The 20,571-nt window shown below is 43.3% G+C and overlaps 1 protein-coding gene across 2 annotated transcripts in view; it reads right to left on the reverse strand.

Moving 5' to 3' along the window:
* The window catches only part of IMPG1 (interphotoreceptor matrix proteoglycan 1), a 538,528-nt gene that overhangs the window by 399,481 nt on the left and 118,476 nt on the right, over window positions 1-20,571 (reverse strand). For both annotated transcript variants that reach the window (XM_068281513.1, XM_068281514.1), the window contains exon 3: window positions 7,622-7,788. In XM_068281513.1, the coding sequence (XP_068137614.1) occupies window positions 7,622-7,788 (167 nt within the window). The remainder of the gene's footprint in view (window positions 1-7,621; window positions 7,789-20,571) is intronic.

Raw genomic sequence — 20,571 nt, forward strand, 5'->3', positions numbered from 1 at the left:
ATGCAGTGAAGGACTTCAGTAACATCCTACATACCATGGCAGTACTATCAGGCCTCAAGCAGACCAACTTCAATAGATCCACAAATAAACAGTCCCAAAAATGGTTTGACAGTGAATGCAAGGCTCTATGTAATTCGCTAAGGGCAGCCTCTAACCAAAAACACAGAGACCCCAACAACCGGGACCTAAGGGAAGCCCATGACCACCTACAGAGACAATACAAAGACACCCTCAGGCGGAAAAAACAGAGCCACATCTCCCACAAACTCCAACAGCTGGAGGACTCCCTCCAAGACAACTCATTCTGGGAGACCTGGAACCATATTGGGACAAAGCCTAAAAAAAGCCCTCTTCATATCCAAAATGGCCACATCTGGCTCCACTACTTCAGGAACCTCAACAAAGACATCCCAGAAAATGCCCAAACCCCGGAACAGAAACAAATAGCCGCAAAACTGAAGGACATGGAGGAAACAATCAAGGACTTTCAGAACCCTCTGGATACACCAATCACGGTGCAGGAAATAAGAGAAAAAACAAAGCTGATAAAATGTAAGAAGGCTAGCGGTACTGATGGCATCCTGCCAGAGATGATCAAATACAGCCCCCCGGACATACATGAGGCACTCGCAAGTCTATTCAACCTTATCCTGAGTGCAGGCTCCTTTCCTCAGGCCTGGAGTGAAGGCCTCATAACACCCATCTACAAGAATGGGGACAGATATGATCCAGCAAACTACAGAGGAATCTGTGTCAGCAGCACACTGGGGAAACTGTTTAACAGCATCATCAATAAAAGGATCCTATGCTTCCTCACACAGCAGGACGTACTCAGCAAAAGCCAAGCCAGGTTCTTGCCAAACCACCGCACAACCGACCACATCTACACACTGCACAGCCTCATCAAGACCCATGTCCACAGCTCACGTGGCAAAATACACGCTTGCTTTGTTGATTTTAAGAAGGCGTTTGACTCGGTGTGGCACCCAGGCCTTTTCCTAAAACTCCTAGAGAGTGGAATAGGAGGAAAAACCTATGATGTCATCAAGAGTTCATATACTGGGAACCAATGCAGTGTGAAAGTAGATGGGAAGAGAAGTGCGTTCTTCAAGCAGGGTCGAGGAGTCAGGCAGGGCTGCAGTCTGAGCCCAATGCTCTTTAACATATACATTAACCAACTGGCTGTATCCCTGGAATCCTCCCCAGCTCCAGGCCTCCTCCTGCATGACCATGAGGTGAAGTTCCTGTTGTATGCAGACGACCTTGTGCTGCTCTCCCCAACAGAGAAAGGACTACAGGACAGCCTGTCAGTATTGGAGACTTTCTGTACCACATGGGCACTACCCATCAACCCAAAGAAGACAAAAATGATGGTGTTCCAGAGGAAGAATGGAAATAAAACCCCCACCTCCTCATTTATATTAAATGGCTCCCCACTGGTGTCCACTAACAGCTACACCTACCTGGGGCTGGAGATCAACCAATCAGGAAGCTTTAAACCAGCAGTACAGGTCCTGAAAGACAAAGCCTGCAGAACATTTTATGCCATCAGAAGACAGCTTTACCACCTAAAACCACCAGTGAGAGTGTGGGCAAAGATATTCGACAGCATCATCACCCCAATCCTGCTCTATAGCAGTGAGGTATGGGGCCCAGTGACCTACCCAGACAAATTAAAATGAGACTCCAGCCCAACAGAAATCTTCCATCTAGAGTTCTGCAAGTATCTCCTCCAAGTCCATCGAAGCACTTCAAACTCAGCTTGCCGGGCAGAGCTAGGCAGGTTCCCACTATGGCTTACTATCCAGCAGAGGGCATTCTCATACTGGCCGCATATACAGAGCAGCAACCCCAGCACTTACCACCATAAAGCCTCACTGAGCCAGGGGGGTGAGGCCATACCACGCGCTCTCAAGCAAAGCATCAGCAGCCAGCCCAGCCAAGGCCACCAACACAGGCTGACAAAAGCCCAAATAAAACGGACTATAGAAAGCTGCAAGGAACGATACATAGAGGAATGGAGAAGTGACATAAAGAATTCCAAGAAATTCGCTGTCTATCAATCACTACAGAGGGAGTACACAATGGCTCCATACCTGGAGAGGCTACACCACCACAAAGACAGACAGACCCTGAGCCTGTAACGTCTGAGCGCCCACAGCCTGGAGGTAGAGAAAGGGCGGCACAGACAGACATGGAAGCCCCTGGAGGAGAGACTGTGCAGACAATGCGACCAGGAGGTCTTGGAGGATGAGGCCCACTTCCTGCTACACTGCAGCAAATACGCACCTGTGAGGACCGCCCACTTTCAGAGACTCTCCGCCCACATCCAGGATTTTACCTCCACAGATGAGGAGAGGAAACTCTACATCCTACTGGGGGAGGAGGAAACAACCGTGCAAATAGCTGCCCGATATGTCACAGCCTGCCACCAACTGAGAGGAACATGATACCACATGGACTGTATTCCCCCAATAACCCCCTATGGACTGTATATTCCAGTCCCCCATGCTGTCCCTTACATCATCCACACACCTATGGACTATATACCCCAACCCCCTATATCCTTCCCTTATTCCCACAATCCCCCCTCCCCATGTTAATGTTTTGTTTTGCTTTGGCAATGCTAAATGTATTTGGTCCTGCCAATAAAGCTTTTTTGGATTGGATTGGATTGGAACAAAAGGAAAAGAGTGCACTCAGAAGAGCATACGTGAGATCTGACACCCTGCCAGGGAAGAATCTCACCTAGCCCATATGGTTTTTCAGGAGGATTGCTTTTGTCCCTCTTATTGCTCGCGACTGAGGCTGCACAGCTCCTCTCTCTGGTATGTGGAAATATCAGATGTGAGCAGTAGCCCACTGTGTTAGCAGCACTGATCTGTGCTTCTGCCGAGTGCTTACAGAGACTGGCTGGGCTGTAGTAGCTGCAGTGAATTGGCAGGTGTGATGCCTGACAGCCGCACTCTGTATACCCCCACAGATCGGGTAATCCACCCTGGGTGGATTACTCTCCTATTGAGAGTGCATTGCGTGCAGGAACGTGACAATGGAGGCTCAATGTGTAATGAAATATACATTAATTTGTAAATTGTCTTTTTGAGTGGGAGGGAAAGACATGTCACCTGTGCCCTAAGTGTTACCCCGTATGGACACTAGCCCCCAACTCTGCCTCCTGCCTCAGCCAGCAGGCCGGGAAATCAAGTCTTGTCACATGTTCCCTCATGCGGCTTCCTCTTGCTCTCCCCTTTTTACCTCCGCTACCACAGCTCCTCCGGGAACTGTGTTTAAATAGCGGAAGAGAGTGACTAACATGTGCCACACTCACCACTCAGATGCCCTTCCTGACAAACCAAGGTTTGTGTACAAAAAAGCCCCCAATTTGAGTTCCAAACTAGTTAGCAGCTACATTGAGCTTCCTAGAGTAAATTCCCAGAATGTATTGGGCCAGAATGTTTTTTTCCCCTGTAGAGGATGCAGAGAAGCCAAACCAATTAGGGCAGATCGCATCATTTCTAGAAATACAGGATTAACATGGAAATTAAAACAATGCATTACGTGTGACAGTGTTGGGGTTGTGCATGTGTTATGGTGTCCCTGTGAGATGGAATATGTTGGGAGGACCACCAGGGCCCTACATAAAAGGATTGGACAACATATATATAATATAACTAAAGGTTTAGAGTCCCATAGTGTATCTAATCACTTTAGGCTGGCCCATGGGAGAGACCCCAGTAACTTGAAATTTATGGGAGTAGAAAGGTATGTAAGAAAATGGAGGGGTTCAAGTATGGTGAAGGAAATTTCCAAGGCGGAGGGGAGGTGAATATACAACCTGAAATCACTTCATCCTGGTGGTATGAATATAGAATTTGATTTGAATTGGTATATCCTAAATGATATTTAGTTTATGCTATGTTGAGGGGAGGGGCTGATTAGGCTAACTGGAGAGGGGGGGGGGGGTAATACGATAATATATTGATAAAATAATTGACAAAGGGGAATGGTATGCAAGCACATCGGAGTAATTGGAGCATTGATTGATATGGGGGGACAGGATGTGATTACATCGAAGCAATGAAGTAAAATTTCGGAATTTGGTGCGAGTGCACTAAACTGATGTAGAAGCAGAGCAAATCAATGGTGTGGTTCAGTAGCTCATGTCACATAGGAATTGGTTTTATGTTGGTACTGTTGGTCTAAGTGTATTAATGTGAATGACCACTAGGTGGTAGTGCACCTGGCTGGTGGCTGTTCTTATGAGAATAATATTCCTATTTTATTTGAATAAAGGTATAGTCACATGATTATGGTGTAGTAATATAAGACAGAGGAATAATGTTTAATGTTAAAACAGCGGTGTCTGTGACGGCAGATAGGCAATATGAGCACAGCCAATCACGGAAGGCTCAGCACAGTATGTACACTATAAAGCGGGTGTGACGCACTGGTGACATCAGCCCCTGATGAGTCTGATTGGACAAAATGCGTAGGGCGGAGCTACGTCCAACGCGTCTGACGTCACCACGATAGGAGAGAGGCGGCGGTTTAAATCGAGGCACGGAGCGGAGGACTGTAGCGCGGTCGTACGGGAGTCCGGAGAAGGAATCGGGATGCCGTTTCCACAGACCCTGCTGTTGGTCCATGTGATGTGCCTGATTACCAAGATACTATACGTGAGTGCGCACTGGTAGCGCAGGAAGTTTTATCTGTTTAAAAGGTTTTATGCTATGTCTTGATTTTATGTTTTATATGAATGGAAGCTTACTACATTATTACAAGGAAGTGGAAGACTAACCGTGCCAGTGGGGAGTTTGATTTATGCGATAGATCCACCTGATATCTGAGGTGGCCATCATCTGGTGAGCGAGCTACTGTGGAAGTTTATGGTCACGTGTGCTGCACTATTATCACTGGAACACGGGTGGTGTGTGATTTTGCCATAACAGAGTTACGCTATGTGGAGCTTTTTGTATATATTTTTTAGGAGCATCTGATGCAGTGGAGAGCGCAATTCAACCTTTATTGACAAGCAGAGAGCATAGGAAGAGGGCGGAAGAAAGCACAGGAAGAAGGCAGATTCAGGCGCAATTATTCAGCCTGCAGAAGAAGAAGAGGCAAGTGGCAAATTATAGCAAGAGGTCGGGTAGGCGGAGCGCGGGCAAGTGGGCAGAACACAGTACAAGCGTGGCCGCAGGCCAGATTCAATGTTAATATCTGCATCACTGGCGGGCCAAATTCTATGGCACCAAGGGCCAGATTTGACACATATGGCTTAAAGGGACACAGATGGAGATAGGAGGCACAATGAGGGTATGAGGAGGCACAAGGAGACACAACTAGGCACAAGAGGGACCTAATGAGGCACACGGGAGACCTAAGGAGGCACAAGGGAGACATGATGAGGCACAGGGGAGACCTAATGAGGGACAAGGGAGACAGAGGAGAAACAGAGATGACACAGTGGGGGACACTGGAAGTAAAAGGGACAGAGATGGCACAATGTTCCGACTTAAGAACGGATTTAGGTTAAGGATGAACCTACAGTTCCTATCTCGTTCGTTAACCAAGGACTACATGTATTTAGCTATCATGGCGAACACATTTAAAACAATGACTAGGAGCAATTAGGTGGCTTTAGAAGATTGTCCAAGAGACAGATTTCTCTGATTGAGAGAGATCTGTTTTCTGTCCACACGCCACAGGCTGATTACAGATCAAATTCAGCATGAAATCTCTCAGGAGTCCGCTCCGTAACACTGCCATGCCACGTCACCATCCTCGGCTGCACCCCCCAAATGTTACATGTTCCCCCTGTGCCTGTGCATTAAAATACTTCACCTGTCATGCCACCTGCTAGTGTCTGCCTACTTCTTCCGCAATGGCACCCCATGTAGCTGCTAACATTATAGCACGTGCGGTGCGTGTGTGACGTGACACATGTGCCCCATGTGCTTTATGCTGGTAGTCATGTGGCACCCAAATGTGGAAGTACAGCAGACCCTAGCGGGCAGCATGACAGGTAAAGTATTTCAATGCATAGTCATTGGGAGCACATATGACATTTGGCAGGGACAGCGGCCGGGATCTCCGTCACTTCTATCACTTGGATATTGCACGCCGTTACTGCCACACACCTGATCGACCATGCAGGCCCAATATTTCCCAGCATGTCCGATTGATACAATCAACCAATTTTGGCCTGATTTTCATTCGGTTCAATAATAATAATCAAATCGGATGGTTGATTAGCCGTCAACTTGTTCGATGTATGGGCATCTCTATGAAGAATAAAAGGAAGTAGAAACACTACAGAATGTAGTGAGTAATCAATAGATGAGATGGCAATGATTACTTTGTCAGCATGCTCAGAAGGAAGCAGAAGTGGATCACCTTCGGAGAAACATATAAGTCAGATTATACGCTTGTCTGAAGGTATGTTATTAGGTATGTGCTTGAGGGGTTGAAGGTAAGGATTGGAATATAACACATTCAAAACAAAGAGGAGTAGGTGCAAATAAAGAAGAAAAGAAGAAGTCACCAATGTGGAAGAAAGTAGAGTTTCATGCGCAGAGAAGTGAGGAAGGTATCTTGGTATCTAAGAGTTAACTAGATTAAATAAGATTAGACTGAATTAGATCAATAAATGCAAGTCTGCAACCATGGCAATAGTATTCTGGAGTATAGATAGTTTTGTTTTGGGAAACAGGTAGGAATGCCCAGCACTCAGACAAAATGTAATGACATATTAGAGTGGTGGTATCCAGTAGAGATAGTAACCACTCTGTGCCATGTTCTCCTCAGGGAGGATTCCCATTGGTTCACTGAGTGGTGGACCAATGAGAATCCTCCCTGGTAGAGAGAGGATTTTCATTGGTCTGTTGCAATCCAGTGGAAATCCCCTTGCTTCTGTCGGGGCTTGATCTGGATACAAGCGCTTCTCCTTGCAGAGGACCTGAGTGGTGGTGGCAGCTTTGTCATAGCACAAATATTATCATGTGGCACAAACCAGGAGCGTATGTGAATGAGGCACACAAGCCTTTGCACATGACAGACCTATTTAATGATTTACTAATACTGGATAGCAATGGAGGAAGATAGAAAGTGAACATGGAGGAATATACAGAGCCAGTGTCATCTAGCAAACTTGGAATGGATTATTTAAAAAAAATGCCTTTTTCAGCTGGGTTAGCCCAAATGATAGTGAGGACTGCCAAAAGCTGAGTGAAGTAGCAGCTGTGCAACTTATGTCATGTATACATTTCTGTGAAATGTAACATATAACTATCTTTCAATAAACTATTAATTAATTAAATATGAGTTCCGGGGGGAGATGACTTAGGAAAAACACATGACAAAAAACAGCATGTACGGTAGATTACAGCCCCCCCCCCTCCCCCCAAAAAAAAAATCAGCTCTATTATTACACCAAAATGGCCAGGACACCTATCAGAATACTGTATCACAATACATTTATTAAAAATTTGCTAAAAAAATTATTTTTATGTGCGACCTTTACATCCTTTAACCATGCACTATTCAAAAATCTCAGATCAAATTCGAGTGAAAGATTAAATATTAAAACACAATTATAAAATTGCATTTTTAATAGCTATCTCACCTGCTGAATAATATCCAAATGTTCCTGAGAGCTACTGAAGTTTTTCCCAATTTCAAACATACAAAATGTTTCACGCTGACATGCATCGACCCAGCTCTGATATTCGGTGGTCTGGGGTATTCGATCCATGAAGATCCGGAAGGCTTCCCACACTGCTTCTTGACAGACTGCAATAGAAAAAACATTCATTTCACATTTAAATAATGCTATGCTGTTGAAGGTTTAACATATTTTCCACTTGATGGTAATTTTTTAGAGGGGGGAACCTACAAAAGTAGAACTTTGATAGAAACAATTGAGAGATCAGATACTATATGGAGTTTAATTTCTATTGTTGCTTTTCCCTATGCAGGCTGTATAAAAGCTTTATAAATGGATGTAGCATGTTGTTTTACTATGGTTTCTAAACAATTTTCTGTGACCTACCCACTTCTACAGACACCTATGGATACAAGTATATTTCCGAAACTGCATTATTGTTCTTCACCCATAATCAGGTACCATTGTAGTAGTGTGCCGGATAGGGAATTCATAGCCCAGTCTTTATCTTGATACTTTATATGCAGCTTGAAAGTAGACCAATCAAGTCCCACCAAGGTTTAAGTTGATTTGGTCTATTTTCAAGCTGCATATATTTGCCTACAGAATTTTCATAATTCTGCATGAAGTTGGAATCATTTGCATCTCATTAGTCATACCTACCTGTGCATGAGATGCTCAAGTAAATGCCATGTCTGTGGTGTTTGTCTTGGATCCTGCAGTGGGTTTGAGCAGGATTGGTTTCCAACATAGGGGTACAAGGCAGACCCTGCAATTTTATAGCATGCTTATTTGCAAAGCATATCCTGCTTTCTGAATGATGGAGAAGAACAATGGGTCACACAACGTTAGTAAGTCCTCTCATGGCTTAATTGTTTATTTGCAAATGCAGGCCCCTAATAACTGTGGTTTGATAACAAAATACAGACATGGATTATTGCAACCAGCTAGGGGCTACTTGGAGCTTTTTTGTATGTTTCTGGATTAGGCATATGGAATGGACATATACTGTGCAACCTTTTTATTACATTAGATGATTGATGTATTAAAAATAAATAAATTGAATCAAATGAATATCAATTAAAAACTATTGTTGATTGAACTTATGATTGATGATAAGACTTGTAGCTTATTGATCAAGCACAAATGGGTGTGGTGTTTGATTCATATCTTCCTTGCAGGACTTCCTATTGCCTTAAGCAGGACAAAGCTAGCAGCAGCCAGGTTGCAACTGATCCCAAGTGGTGTCCTTCATAAAAACTTGTGACAGTTTTACAGGTGGTGCAGAACCTTCTCATTATAGTCGGTGCTACTAAGAAGAGATTATGGGGTGTGCCATATTTAAGAGGAAGCAATGCAGCGGCTCCTTACAGTGGTGTACCTAGGGAATTTGACACCCGGTGCAGATTACTTACAGACACCCCCCCCCCCCCCCCAAAAAAAAATTAAAAAAAATAATTAATTTTTCTTATGGGAGGGTTGAAAGGTTAGGTCGTTAGGGTGCTGAGCTTGACACTGCAAATTTTGGGGAATTTTTGGGGAAAAGGAGTCATCGGGATGTGGTTGGAGCTAACCGTCATGGAACTCTGTACTCTATACAGTGCTGCAGGCAATGTCAATGCTATATAAATTCACAATAATAATATGGTAGGGTATTAGACTATGACTATGGTATGATTAGATTGTGAGCTCCTCTGAGGACAGTCAGAAAAGAGGTACATACAAAAGAGGGGGATGCATAGGAGGAGGGGGGATAAAGAGGTAGAGGCACAAGACAGAGAGCCTGGTGGGAGAGGAGAAATGGCAGCCCTCTCACCAGGACTACAGACATCACCAGTGCTATTTGGCAGGGACATGCTGTTAAAAGAAGGCACTAAAATATGAAAAGAGGAAAGGGACATGGGGGAAGACAACAGGGTGGGATGGGAGCTGGGAAAAGAGATAAGATTACCTGCAATCAAACTAATGTAAATTGCCTGGATCCTGCTTCTCTGCACACCACAGAAGTCGGCTGTCAGCACCTGCATCACTGGCTTCTGCGACAGCAGACTGCCCTGCATTATTGATTAATTACTCTAATCTGGATAAATAATCAATGGTCCAGGGTACTCTGGTATTACAGCAGCCAGTGCACATGGCTACTAATGACAGGCAACAGGAACAAGAAATGCTGCTATAGAAAGTAAACCAGTTATTTCTGTGGGTGGGGATGATGAGGAGAGGAGGGAGAGCAGGAGGTACTGAAAAACTATACATATTCAATGTTTTTTGTGCTTGTTTTTTTATCTGTCCTGCTCGATTGCTGAAAGTTAACCTAATGTAAAAATAAGCAAATGAAATACACCCACGCTCTACATTTTAATGTTTAAAAACTTAAATAAGTTGATTTACCATATATTCCGGTGTATAAGACGACCCCCCAACTTTTCCAGTTAAAATATAGAGTTTGGTATATACTCGCCCTATAAGACTACCCTTCTTCCAAAGCACACCAAATAAAAATTAAAAAACATCATATACTGGTGATATGTATGAACAGATACTGGTGCTCTACTGTATGTGGTACTCAGTATATAACAGTATACTGGCGATTGACTGGTTGGATTGGTCAACTCTCCCTCTCTCCCTAAGTGGATTGGTCAGCTCTCCCTGTCTACCTGTTTCTCAGAGCGGTATGGAAGAAAAGATTGCACTGTGCCCATAAAAAACACCTCTTTTACCATTCTAGCCCACCCTTGTACACTATTTACCTCCTTCTCTGCCTCTCAGATCTTGCACATGTGCGCCTGCGCCGCTTCACTACAGTTCTCAGCAGTGGCATCTGAGAGTGGGTATCAGGATAGGGCGTATCACCCGGCATCAATGACACCCGGCATATAAGATGACCGCTGACTTTTCAGAAGATTTTCAAGGGTTAAAAAGTACAATATACAGTATTATTATTATTATTATTATTGGTTTACTAGTCCTAAGGCCCATTTAAAAACGGGCGCTAGGCTGTGGTGGTGCCCTTCCTCCCCCCCTGCTCGCACTGGTTTCTCTATTGAAACGCATACATTGTGCACCGCATGCGCACCTGCCCAGTGCAAGCACCCACCTCGCGCACACCACGCGTGCACTCGCTCTGCGCACACCGCACCCGACCGCCCCCTTCAGGACCTGTCCTCCTCTGCCGCACGTCATTCCCCCCAGCTCTCGGCAGTGTCTCTGCGTCCCTCCGTGCACATGCTCAGAGGCAAAAAGCACTGACACACGGACATGAGACACAGGCACACTTGTCAATTATTAGGTAGGATAAAGCACCAACATATTCCATGACACTGATTCATTGTTTTTTTTTTTCCTCAGCTCATTGACAGCCTGTCATTTTTCTCAGAGAGCGCAACTATATGAACTATTGACTTTTTTATCTATCACCGGCTCAGAGGCCCAGTTCTCTGCCAGTAAAGTGTTTTATGGCTGTGATTCCTTATCAGTGTGTGACGCTATAGTCCAACTCGGCCCTGACTGGAGTAAAACTGTCAGTTGCATAGCTGAATATTAACCCTTTCAGGCAGGGAAGGAAGAAAAAGAACACTACCTGTATGCTATGCTTGCCACTATATATATATATATATATATATATATATATATATATATATATATATATATATATGTCTATCTAACCATGTCACTTTAGATTCCCTTTATATGATGCTGTGGGATTTCTGTGCTCTGAAATGAGCACAAATAGTTGTCTTAGGCAAATGGAAAATTTTGCATTTGTAAATATCTTAGCTTGAACCTGAACTGTGGATAGTTTTTTTTTTATTATTTAATAAAAGCTATTCATATAATCTCCCTTGAGCAAAGATTGTATACATATGCTTAGCTTGCCTTTGTGATCAGTAATTTGTCATAAATTCTATTTCTGTTTTGGTCTCAATCAGCCATCATGGCTAACTCTCTGAACTGCCTGAATCCCCCTTTGTGTAAACAGTGTTCTCCCAAAGATATTTAGATGCAGAAATAAACTGTATGCTTTAATTGCTGATGTCATTGGTGATATTTTGCTGAAGCACGATTGACTGAGATACATCCGTAATTGTGCCACCAGCAACATGTAATTTCTTTAGTTTTTGCATTATTGTTAGTGGTTCCAGTAAGAAATTGTTAATGATACAGCACTATGCATCACAGGCTAGTGACAAATCAGTAGCTTCCGTTATCTGTCATTGCAACAAATCACTATGAAAAAATGCCCATCTGTCATTTGTGGAGACTTATATCTGTCCATTACACAAAAGTGTCACAACATTGTTCCACTGCAGTCAAAGTCAGCCTGTGACTAATGGTTATTGTGGATCTTTATTGAATCACCAGCAACCTAGATGCATCAGTGTTTTGTGGCAAATGTACTACAGGTTTGATTATTTTTAGTGGATTTGCCTGAAAATCAGTTTCCTCTTTGATGTTTTTCAAGAAACGTAATAATCAGTACCATTGTTAGAAATGGCAAAAAATCTGTTTCAACTTGGTGGCAGATCAAGTGATAGTTCTGTGGTTTTCTGCTGCACCTTAAGTGGGTAAGCTGACGTTTAATTTGTAGATAAATCTTTTAATATGTAGGAAAAATGCATACTTAGCTATTACTCATCTTCAGAACCACATGCATCTCTGCATTACTGCATCACTGCACCAGGGGAGGGCACATGTCGTGTCCACAGCTTGGCAGTCCCAGGTTATCTACCTATGGTACATGATGTGCAGAAGATGGGACACACTGCATCACAAAGTGGCCCATTCAAATCCACAGAATTGGGTTGTCTACCGACAATCAAAAGGACAGTAAGGCTCTTCAGGTTTTCTGTCCAAATGGAGCTTAAGAGGAGTACAGGTACTCTCGTGTTCAGAGAACAGCTAAGCAATGGTTCCAATCAAACCTTAGCTGAAATCTGAAATAAAAACATCTGTTGATATCCAGTTGATAATAGAATGAAAAATATTGATCATCGATGGGATTAGCCTGCAATCTGGATGTGTGGACTAGTTTTAGTGTTAAGGTTTGGACTCAGGATTCATGTAATGCTAGTAATTAGGGTTGTTGTTACTGGAATTATGGCTGGTCTTAGCAGATACTAGTATACCAAAATGTCAGCCATAATAACTAAAGTAAAAGCTAATATCTATCTTCAGCTTTCCATAGAATGCATACTGTGTGAGCTCACCTATGTCTGTCTGGGTTGTGTTTGTACATCCTCGGATGTTTATATGTGCATGTTGCCAGACTCAGGTGTAACTTTCTGCACAGGTGCAGTAGATGGTGCCAATCAGGTCCTGACCAGGATACCAGAGCTTCAAGGGCTACCAGATCTGGTCACAACTATCAGCATTGGTTAAAGGGCAAGAGGGCATAAGTATGCTTACAGTCCAATGTGACACCCAGGAAGCAGTGCAGTTTCTTGGGCAGTGCGGGCAGGGCGACCGCACTGGGCGCAGACCAGAAAGTAGATGAAAGGGGGCGCAGGCAGAAGGACATTGTCGCTAGGGAGCTGGTGACGAGCAGTGCAGCCAAATGGAAGAAGAAAGAAGATTAGCAGCGTGATCACCCTCCTTGACTCCTCCTAGGCTGCCTGCGTCAGACTTCAAGTCATCATCACGTCACCACCCCGTGATGACACCTGATGTCCTGTAGCGGTACTGCAAGCTGTCAGTACACGGTGCCCATGGAGCCCATGGAGCCCATGGAGGAGTCGGCTTTCTGGGCTCTCCTCGCCTGGGTGTTTTCTTGCTTCCTCCTGGATGAGCGGCTGGTCACTAGAAAGTAGACAGATCTACTTGTGACCTGTGGCTGTGTTTCTGTTCCTAAAGAGTAAGGGTTCCCGAGTCCACAAGGGTGGGGGGGGGGGTGCAATTTTTAAACCCTCACCCTGGGTGCAATTTAGCCTAGAAACTGCCCTGCCAGGAAGTAATTGGTACCATCTACTGCTCCTGTGAAGAAAGTTTCATTAATTCCTGTTCACCGCCTGGCTTTATCTGACAATTTCTCCAAGATGATCCGGCACAGTTCTTTTAATCAGAAGATTATTTTATTGGATGATAAAAATACAAACATTAAAGCTGCATAGTGGCTACGGTCCACCGTTTCGGACCATCACAGTCCTTGTTCACGCCACACAGCCAAATGAACAACTGCAGACATGCTCTTTATATAGTCAAAGCTACAACATGGCAACCAATCAGAGGAACCTATGCAAATGACTGGACCTGATGGGGAACTACAGGGCTTGTCCACAAAGGGTACCGCCCTCCCACTCCATTGGTCAAACATTTTGAAATGCATGATGTCATTGCAGTAACATAAACATATAAATAGAAGCATTTCTAACTCTGATCTATAGCACCTGTTAAACATCTAAAAAGATCCTGGGAGGAGTCCAGGGCATCATGATGCAGAGGGCATGGGTTTGGATGTGTCATACACAGTATAAAACTGTAAACGAAGTAACACCGAGCACTGCCCGTCGTCGCCATGGCAACCACCATCACATGACAACCAATGCGGAAGGACGTACGCAATGACGCCTCTACTTGCGTCTTATTGCCATCGCGATGCGGAAAAACAGACGCATAGTACGCGTATAAAAATACGGAACAGACACAGACAAAAATACGCATGCCCAATGCTATCAATAGGTGACCTGGACTCTATCTGTCTACTCCTGCTCTACTGGTCCATTTATCGACCTTGGCCTGATTACCATCTTCACTTTGTTTGCCCCTGTACCAATTTCCACCTGTTTAACAACCCAGCATTGCCATTCGCGAGCCTTGACTTCTGCTTGTGCTTGACACCACTTTCATTGCCACCAGTCTAGACCTTTACCTGATCAATGTCTTAAGAGTCATCTGCTAAAACTCCCAAGTGCAAACTTACTTGTTCTATGTGTGTATTGTGGGGTAACCCTAGAGTCTCAACCTGGTGGACACCTGCAACAAAGTACTCCATTGCCTGCTATACATAGTGGTCCATCCCTTGTAGGGCGTTAGTTGTCACTTAGACTTCATGTTCTGGGTGAACCAGGGCCAACCACAGATGCCAGGGTCAACAAGTCCTGTTCCTATCCAATACTCATGCTGAGTCTGAGGGATGATCGGTCAGTACTGTGAGCCAGTTTATGCAACTATATTTCACAGGGGTATCAAAATCGTTTTCAATGAGCAGGCTGTAGATGATTAGGTGGCTAAACAGTATTGGTCTCAATTACCCTGCATTGGTCTTAGTGTCACAACTACTAAAATGAAAATACGTAAAATCTTCTCATTAATACAAAGGCAGCACTATCACATCACTTTCTGTTCTCAGGGACTGCTAGTGACACAAAATCTTCCCAAGTAGAATCCAGACACAATAAAAATCTACCCTTCCCTTTCCCACTCTATCCAAAACTAAAAAAAAATGTTTTAACTGTAGTTTTGCTAATTAAAAGGACTCCGAGCAGTGCAGAAACTATGGAAAGATGCATATCATTTTAAAGCTCTCTTTCTCCTCTTTCCAATGATATATAAACCACCACCCTACGTCTTTTAGTTTTCGCTATTTTCGCGATCGAAATTGCCGCGGCCGCGATTTCAATCGCGAAAATAGAGAAAACTAAAAGGTGTAGGGCAACGATTTAGGTGTCGTCAGAAAGAGGAGAAAGAGAGCTTTAAAATGATATCCATCAAGCCATAGTTATATTGTATTACACAGGACGACACTTTCCCCAGTGTCAGCAGCTCCATTCTGCTGAATGCAGCTGCTGACTTTGACAAAAAGTCGCCCTGTGTAATACAATATAACTATGGAAAGATGGATATCATTTTAAAGCTCTCTTTCTCCTCTTTCTGACGACACCTAAATTGTTGCCCTACGCCTTTTAGTTTTCTCTATTTTCGCGATCGAAATCGCGGCCGCTGCAAATTCAATCGCGAAAATCGCGAAAACTAAAAGGCGTAGGGTGGTGGTTTATATATCATTGGAAAGAGGAGAAAGAGAGCTTTAAAATGATATGCATCTTTCCATAATTTCTGCACTGCTCGGAGTCCCTTTAAATGCTGAAATCAAGTAAAGTGTTAAAGGACATCTAGACTATTACTATCAGTTAAAGGCCATGTAATGTGGATTCCCTCCTTATGCTGGGAATACAAGTTTCGTTTTTGCCTTCGTTTAAACCTTCGTTTCGATTGTGCCTTTTGTCCTTTTCGATCCCGAAATAATCGATAGTACGGTTAATATCACCACCCACGGTTTCGTTTTTTTTTCGATTCTGATGGTTTCGTTTTTCCAATGATCGAAGGCTGCAAAGAAACGAAACGTAGTACAGGGACGGACGGCATAAACGAATATATAATCGATCTGAACAGCCATCAAGCCTACCAATGGCTCGATTAGATGGATAAAGAGAGATAATATCAAACATGTTCGATCACTAGTCGTTCGTTTTTGTGGTCTATTAATTGAAACTATAATGAGATTATGACTATTTTCACATATGTTTTCAACACTCGTTTCGTTTACCGAATCAATCGAAGGCTAAAACGAAGGCAAAAACGAAACGTGTATTCCCAGCATTACCCAAAGTTAAACTTTTGTAAAAGGGCAGCAAACAGAGAAATTCACACTTTTCACTTTACAGCAGTCTGGAGAATAAATGACCACGGCAGTTACATGATGTGAGTTAAATTACACTGTTGTCTGCTGAATATGGACCACAGATTTTATTGTAAAAAAAATACTACCTTCCAGCTCAGAACTGCTTCCCCCATTCTTATTCTGTTTTGTTTAATCTTTTTCTAGCCTAGGATATATTTGATTAATTTCTTTAGCACAAGTCTGCTTTGTGATGGACAATAAATAAAATAGCAAAATAAAATGTTTATCTTGTCAAAATAAATCTGATCTAGAGCATTTGTACAGTTTTCCATACCACTTACACTTAGGAGAATGTCTCACATTTTACTTATTCTCTGAATTTTATTGTATATGGCACTGCAGGGATCTGCTGGCTTATCTTACATTGTCAGAATAAAACTCTGGGGAGCAGAGACAAGTTGCTACCAGTAAATGGTTTGTATGCATTTTATGGCATGCTTTATGGTAAGAGAGTATTGACAGAAGGAGAATTACAACAAATATATTTTACTGCGATGCATCATATGCACCATTTTCAATAGCTTTAAATAATCATGATGGTAATAATGTTGTCTGTTTTAATCCTTTGTATTGTTGTTTCCTGCTTGAGATAGAAAAGACATGTAGCATTCTAAGGCTAGTTTCACAGTGCTCAGTTGCGTTGCAGAAAAATTCTGCATGTCAACTTACTGCCCATATAATTCTATGGGGCTGTTCACAGTCATGGATTGCGGTATTCTAACTCACTTCATGCAGGCTTTGCATTAAAGCCTATGTCCGGTCTTAGTTGCAATTCACACACATTGTAACACGTGCGTTATGCAACTGACCACTGTGAATCCAGCCTTAGGCTCTGAAGACCTGTATACTAAAGACTGGTACACACACTGCCAACAAAGAGAATTCTTACTAGTTCACATCAAATGTGTACATAGGTTTCAGCCATTTGTTAATCTCAAACTAAAGTAAAAATAAAGAAAAACTAAATAGCTCAATCCATCATTTCCCAGATATGGCAGTGCTGGATCCAGACTCACCAAACCTCACAATGTGGAAAAATAGTGGTTCTGCACTTATCTAAAGCAAATGGTCCAGAGGAACTGTTACGGAAATCTTAAAATTTAAAACACATACAAATAAGAAGTACAATTCTCCCAGAGTAAAATGAGCCATAAATTACTTTTTTCCTATGTTGCTCTCACTTGCAGTAGGTAGTAGAAATCTGACATTACCGACAGGTTTTAGACTAGTCCATCTCTTCATAGGGGATTCTCAGTATGACCTTTATTCTTTATAAAGACATTCTCTGAAAACGATTAATACAAAGATGCTGGCCAGCCTCCCTGCTCATTGCACACTATTTTGGCAGTTGGAAGGAGCAACTGCCATTCAATAAATGCTTTTAAAAATAAAGAAAACCCTGAGAATCCCCCTTTGAGAAGATGAGCTTGTCCAAAATCTGTCAGTAAAGTCACATTTCTACTACCTACTGTAAGTGACAGCAACATAGGAGAAAAGTAATTTATGGCTCATTTTACTCTGGGAGAAATATACTTCTTATTTGTATGTGTTTAAAATGTTAAAATTTTTACGACAATTCCTCTTTAAAGGACAACTGACCTGAGAGGGACATGAAGGTTGCCATATTAATTTTCTGTTAACCGGTTCAGCACCGCAGTGCCGAAAATCTCATGCATCCGAGCAACGTTCACCTCCCATTCATTCGCCTATAACTTTATTGCTACTTATCACAATTAATTTATCTATATCTTGTTTTTTTCTGCCACTATTTAGGCTTTCTTTGGGTGCTACATTTTGCTAAGAATTATTTTTTTCTAAATCCATTTTAACAGGAAGATTAAGAAAAAAATAAAAAAAAATCATTATTTCTCAGTTTTTGGCCATTATAGTTTAAAATTAATATAAGCTACCGTAATTAAAACTCATGTATTTTATTTGCCCATCTGTCCCGGTTATTACACCGTTTAAACGATGTCCCTATCACAAATTATAGTGCCGATATTTCATTTAGAAATAAAGGTGCATTTTTTCAATTTGCGTCCATCACTATTTATAAGCTTATAATTTTAAATAATATAATAACATACTCTTTTGACATGCATATTTAAAAAGTTCAGACCCTTGGGTAACTATTTATGTTGTTTTTGTTTTTTTTTATTGTATTTTTTTTATTTATTTTTTTAATAAAATATGTATGTGGGTAATTTTTGGTGTGGGAGGGAAACTATTAATTTTAAATGTAAAATAAAATAATTGTTTTATTAAAAATGTATGTGGGTGCAGTTTACTATTTGGTCACAAGATGGCCACAGTAAAAAAAAGTCCTGGATGCGAACGATTCGCATCCAGGAACTAAAGTACACGGAGAAGTTTCCTGGGGGGGGCAGAAATACCGCGCTCTCTCACTAGAAAGCGTCGGTTTTTCTGTGGGGAAATTAGATCGAAGAATGGAAATTATATTCCCATTCACTGATCGGGGGGCTAGCGGCGGGCGGCGCGCCCGATCGCGCGCACCATGCGGCAGAAGCAGCAGTGCCTATCTGGACGAGGAAGCTCGTCCAGATAGGCCGAACTGGTTAAACAATGCACATTGCCTGACTGTCCTACTTATCCTCTGCCTCTAATACTTTTTACTCATAGACTCAAGACAAGCATACAGATCAAATGTTTGACTTGGGCCTGTAAAATAGGACCCAAACTTGCATATGTGAGAGGTATTTGGGGTTTGCTTTAAAGCAAACCTGAAGCAAAAATACCTCAAACTTATGATATAATGAATTATATGTGTAGTGCGGATAATGGATAGAACAGTAGTAGCAAAGAAAAGAGTTTCATATTTTTATTTTCAGTTATATAGCCCCTATGGTGTGAAATGGCTTTTGACCCCCACTGCTTGTACCTCTCTTCTTCAGTCTGTGGTACTGTAGCCTGTAACTTTTAAAGCTGTTGTAATGAAGGTAATTTTCAATTTGGATGTGCGCTCCCGCTCTACCTTTTATTGGATTGATCTGCCTTTACTGGCGGGCTGCACTCTGCTGGAAGTCTTCGAGATCACCATCCTGTGCACAGGTATCCTTATCTTTATGTGAGGCACAGGGCAGTTTCTAGGCTAAATTTCACCCAGTTCGAGAGTCAAAAAATATGCCCCCCCCCACTGGCCTGACCCCACAACCCCCCTCCCAGTACATGTTGCAATCCCACTTCCAGATAAAATAATTAATAAGTTCCCTGCCTCCAGATAAAATAATCAAATACTTCCATGCCTCCAGATAAAATGATCAAATACTTCCATGCCTCCAGATAAAATAAGTAGACATGTGCCGCACAATAAAAATAAAGTTGTCACAATCATCGAGATAAAATAGTGAAGTAGTTACACACCACCAAATAAAATAATGAAACAGCCAGGTGTCTCAAACAAACAAATTACATAGGCAGGTGCGTCAAGATAAAATGATTAAGTAGCCAAGTTTGCCCTGCATAAACAAATTAACTAGCCATGTTCCCCCGATAAAATAATTAAGTAGCCACGTGCACATATACAGTATTAGTATTAGCTTGCAAGATGTATCCCCATGATATTAGGTAGCCATAGCTGTCCCCTAATTGCTGGCTTGGCGCAGGGTGCTTGCTGAGGGCTGTCGGCAGGGAGCTGGCTGTGGCAGGGAGCTGCCTAGAGTAGGATGCTGGCTGCCTGAGGCATAGTGCATGCTGGGGTAGGGTGCTGCCTGGGGGCAGACTGCTGCCTAGCGCAGGGTGCTGGCTTGCTGGGGGGGCTGGGTGCAGGCTTGCTGGGGGGAGGCTGGGTGCAGGCTTGCTGGGGGGGGGGGGCTGGGTGCTGACTGGGTGCAGGCTTGCTGTGGGGCTGACTGGGTGCAGGCTTGCTGGGGGGCTGGGTGCTGACTGGGTGCAGGCTTGCTGGGGGGCTGGGTGCTGACTGGGTGCAGGCTTGCTGGGGGGCTGAGTGCTGACTGGGTGCAGGCTTGCTGGGGGCTGGGTACTTACTGGGTGCAGGCTTGCTGGGAGGGCTGGGTGCAGGCTTGCTGGGGGGGCTGGGTGCTGACTGGGTGCAGGCTTGCTGGGGGGCTGGGTGCAGGCTTGCTGGGGGGGGGGGGCTGGGTGTTGACTGGGTGCAGGCTTGCTGGGGGGGCTGGGTGCTGACTGGGTGCAGGCTTGCTGGGGGGGCTGGGTGCTGACTGGGTGCAGGCTTGCTGGGGGGCTGGGTGCAGGCTTGCTG

Source organism: Hyperolius riggenbachi, chromosome 4, assembly GCF_040937935.1.
Source record: "Hyperolius riggenbachi isolate aHypRig1 chromosome 4, aHypRig1.pri, whole genome shotgun sequence".
In the NCBI taxonomy this organism is placed as follows: domain Eukaryota; kingdom Metazoa; phylum Chordata; class Amphibia; order Anura; family Hyperoliidae; genus Hyperolius; species Hyperolius riggenbachi.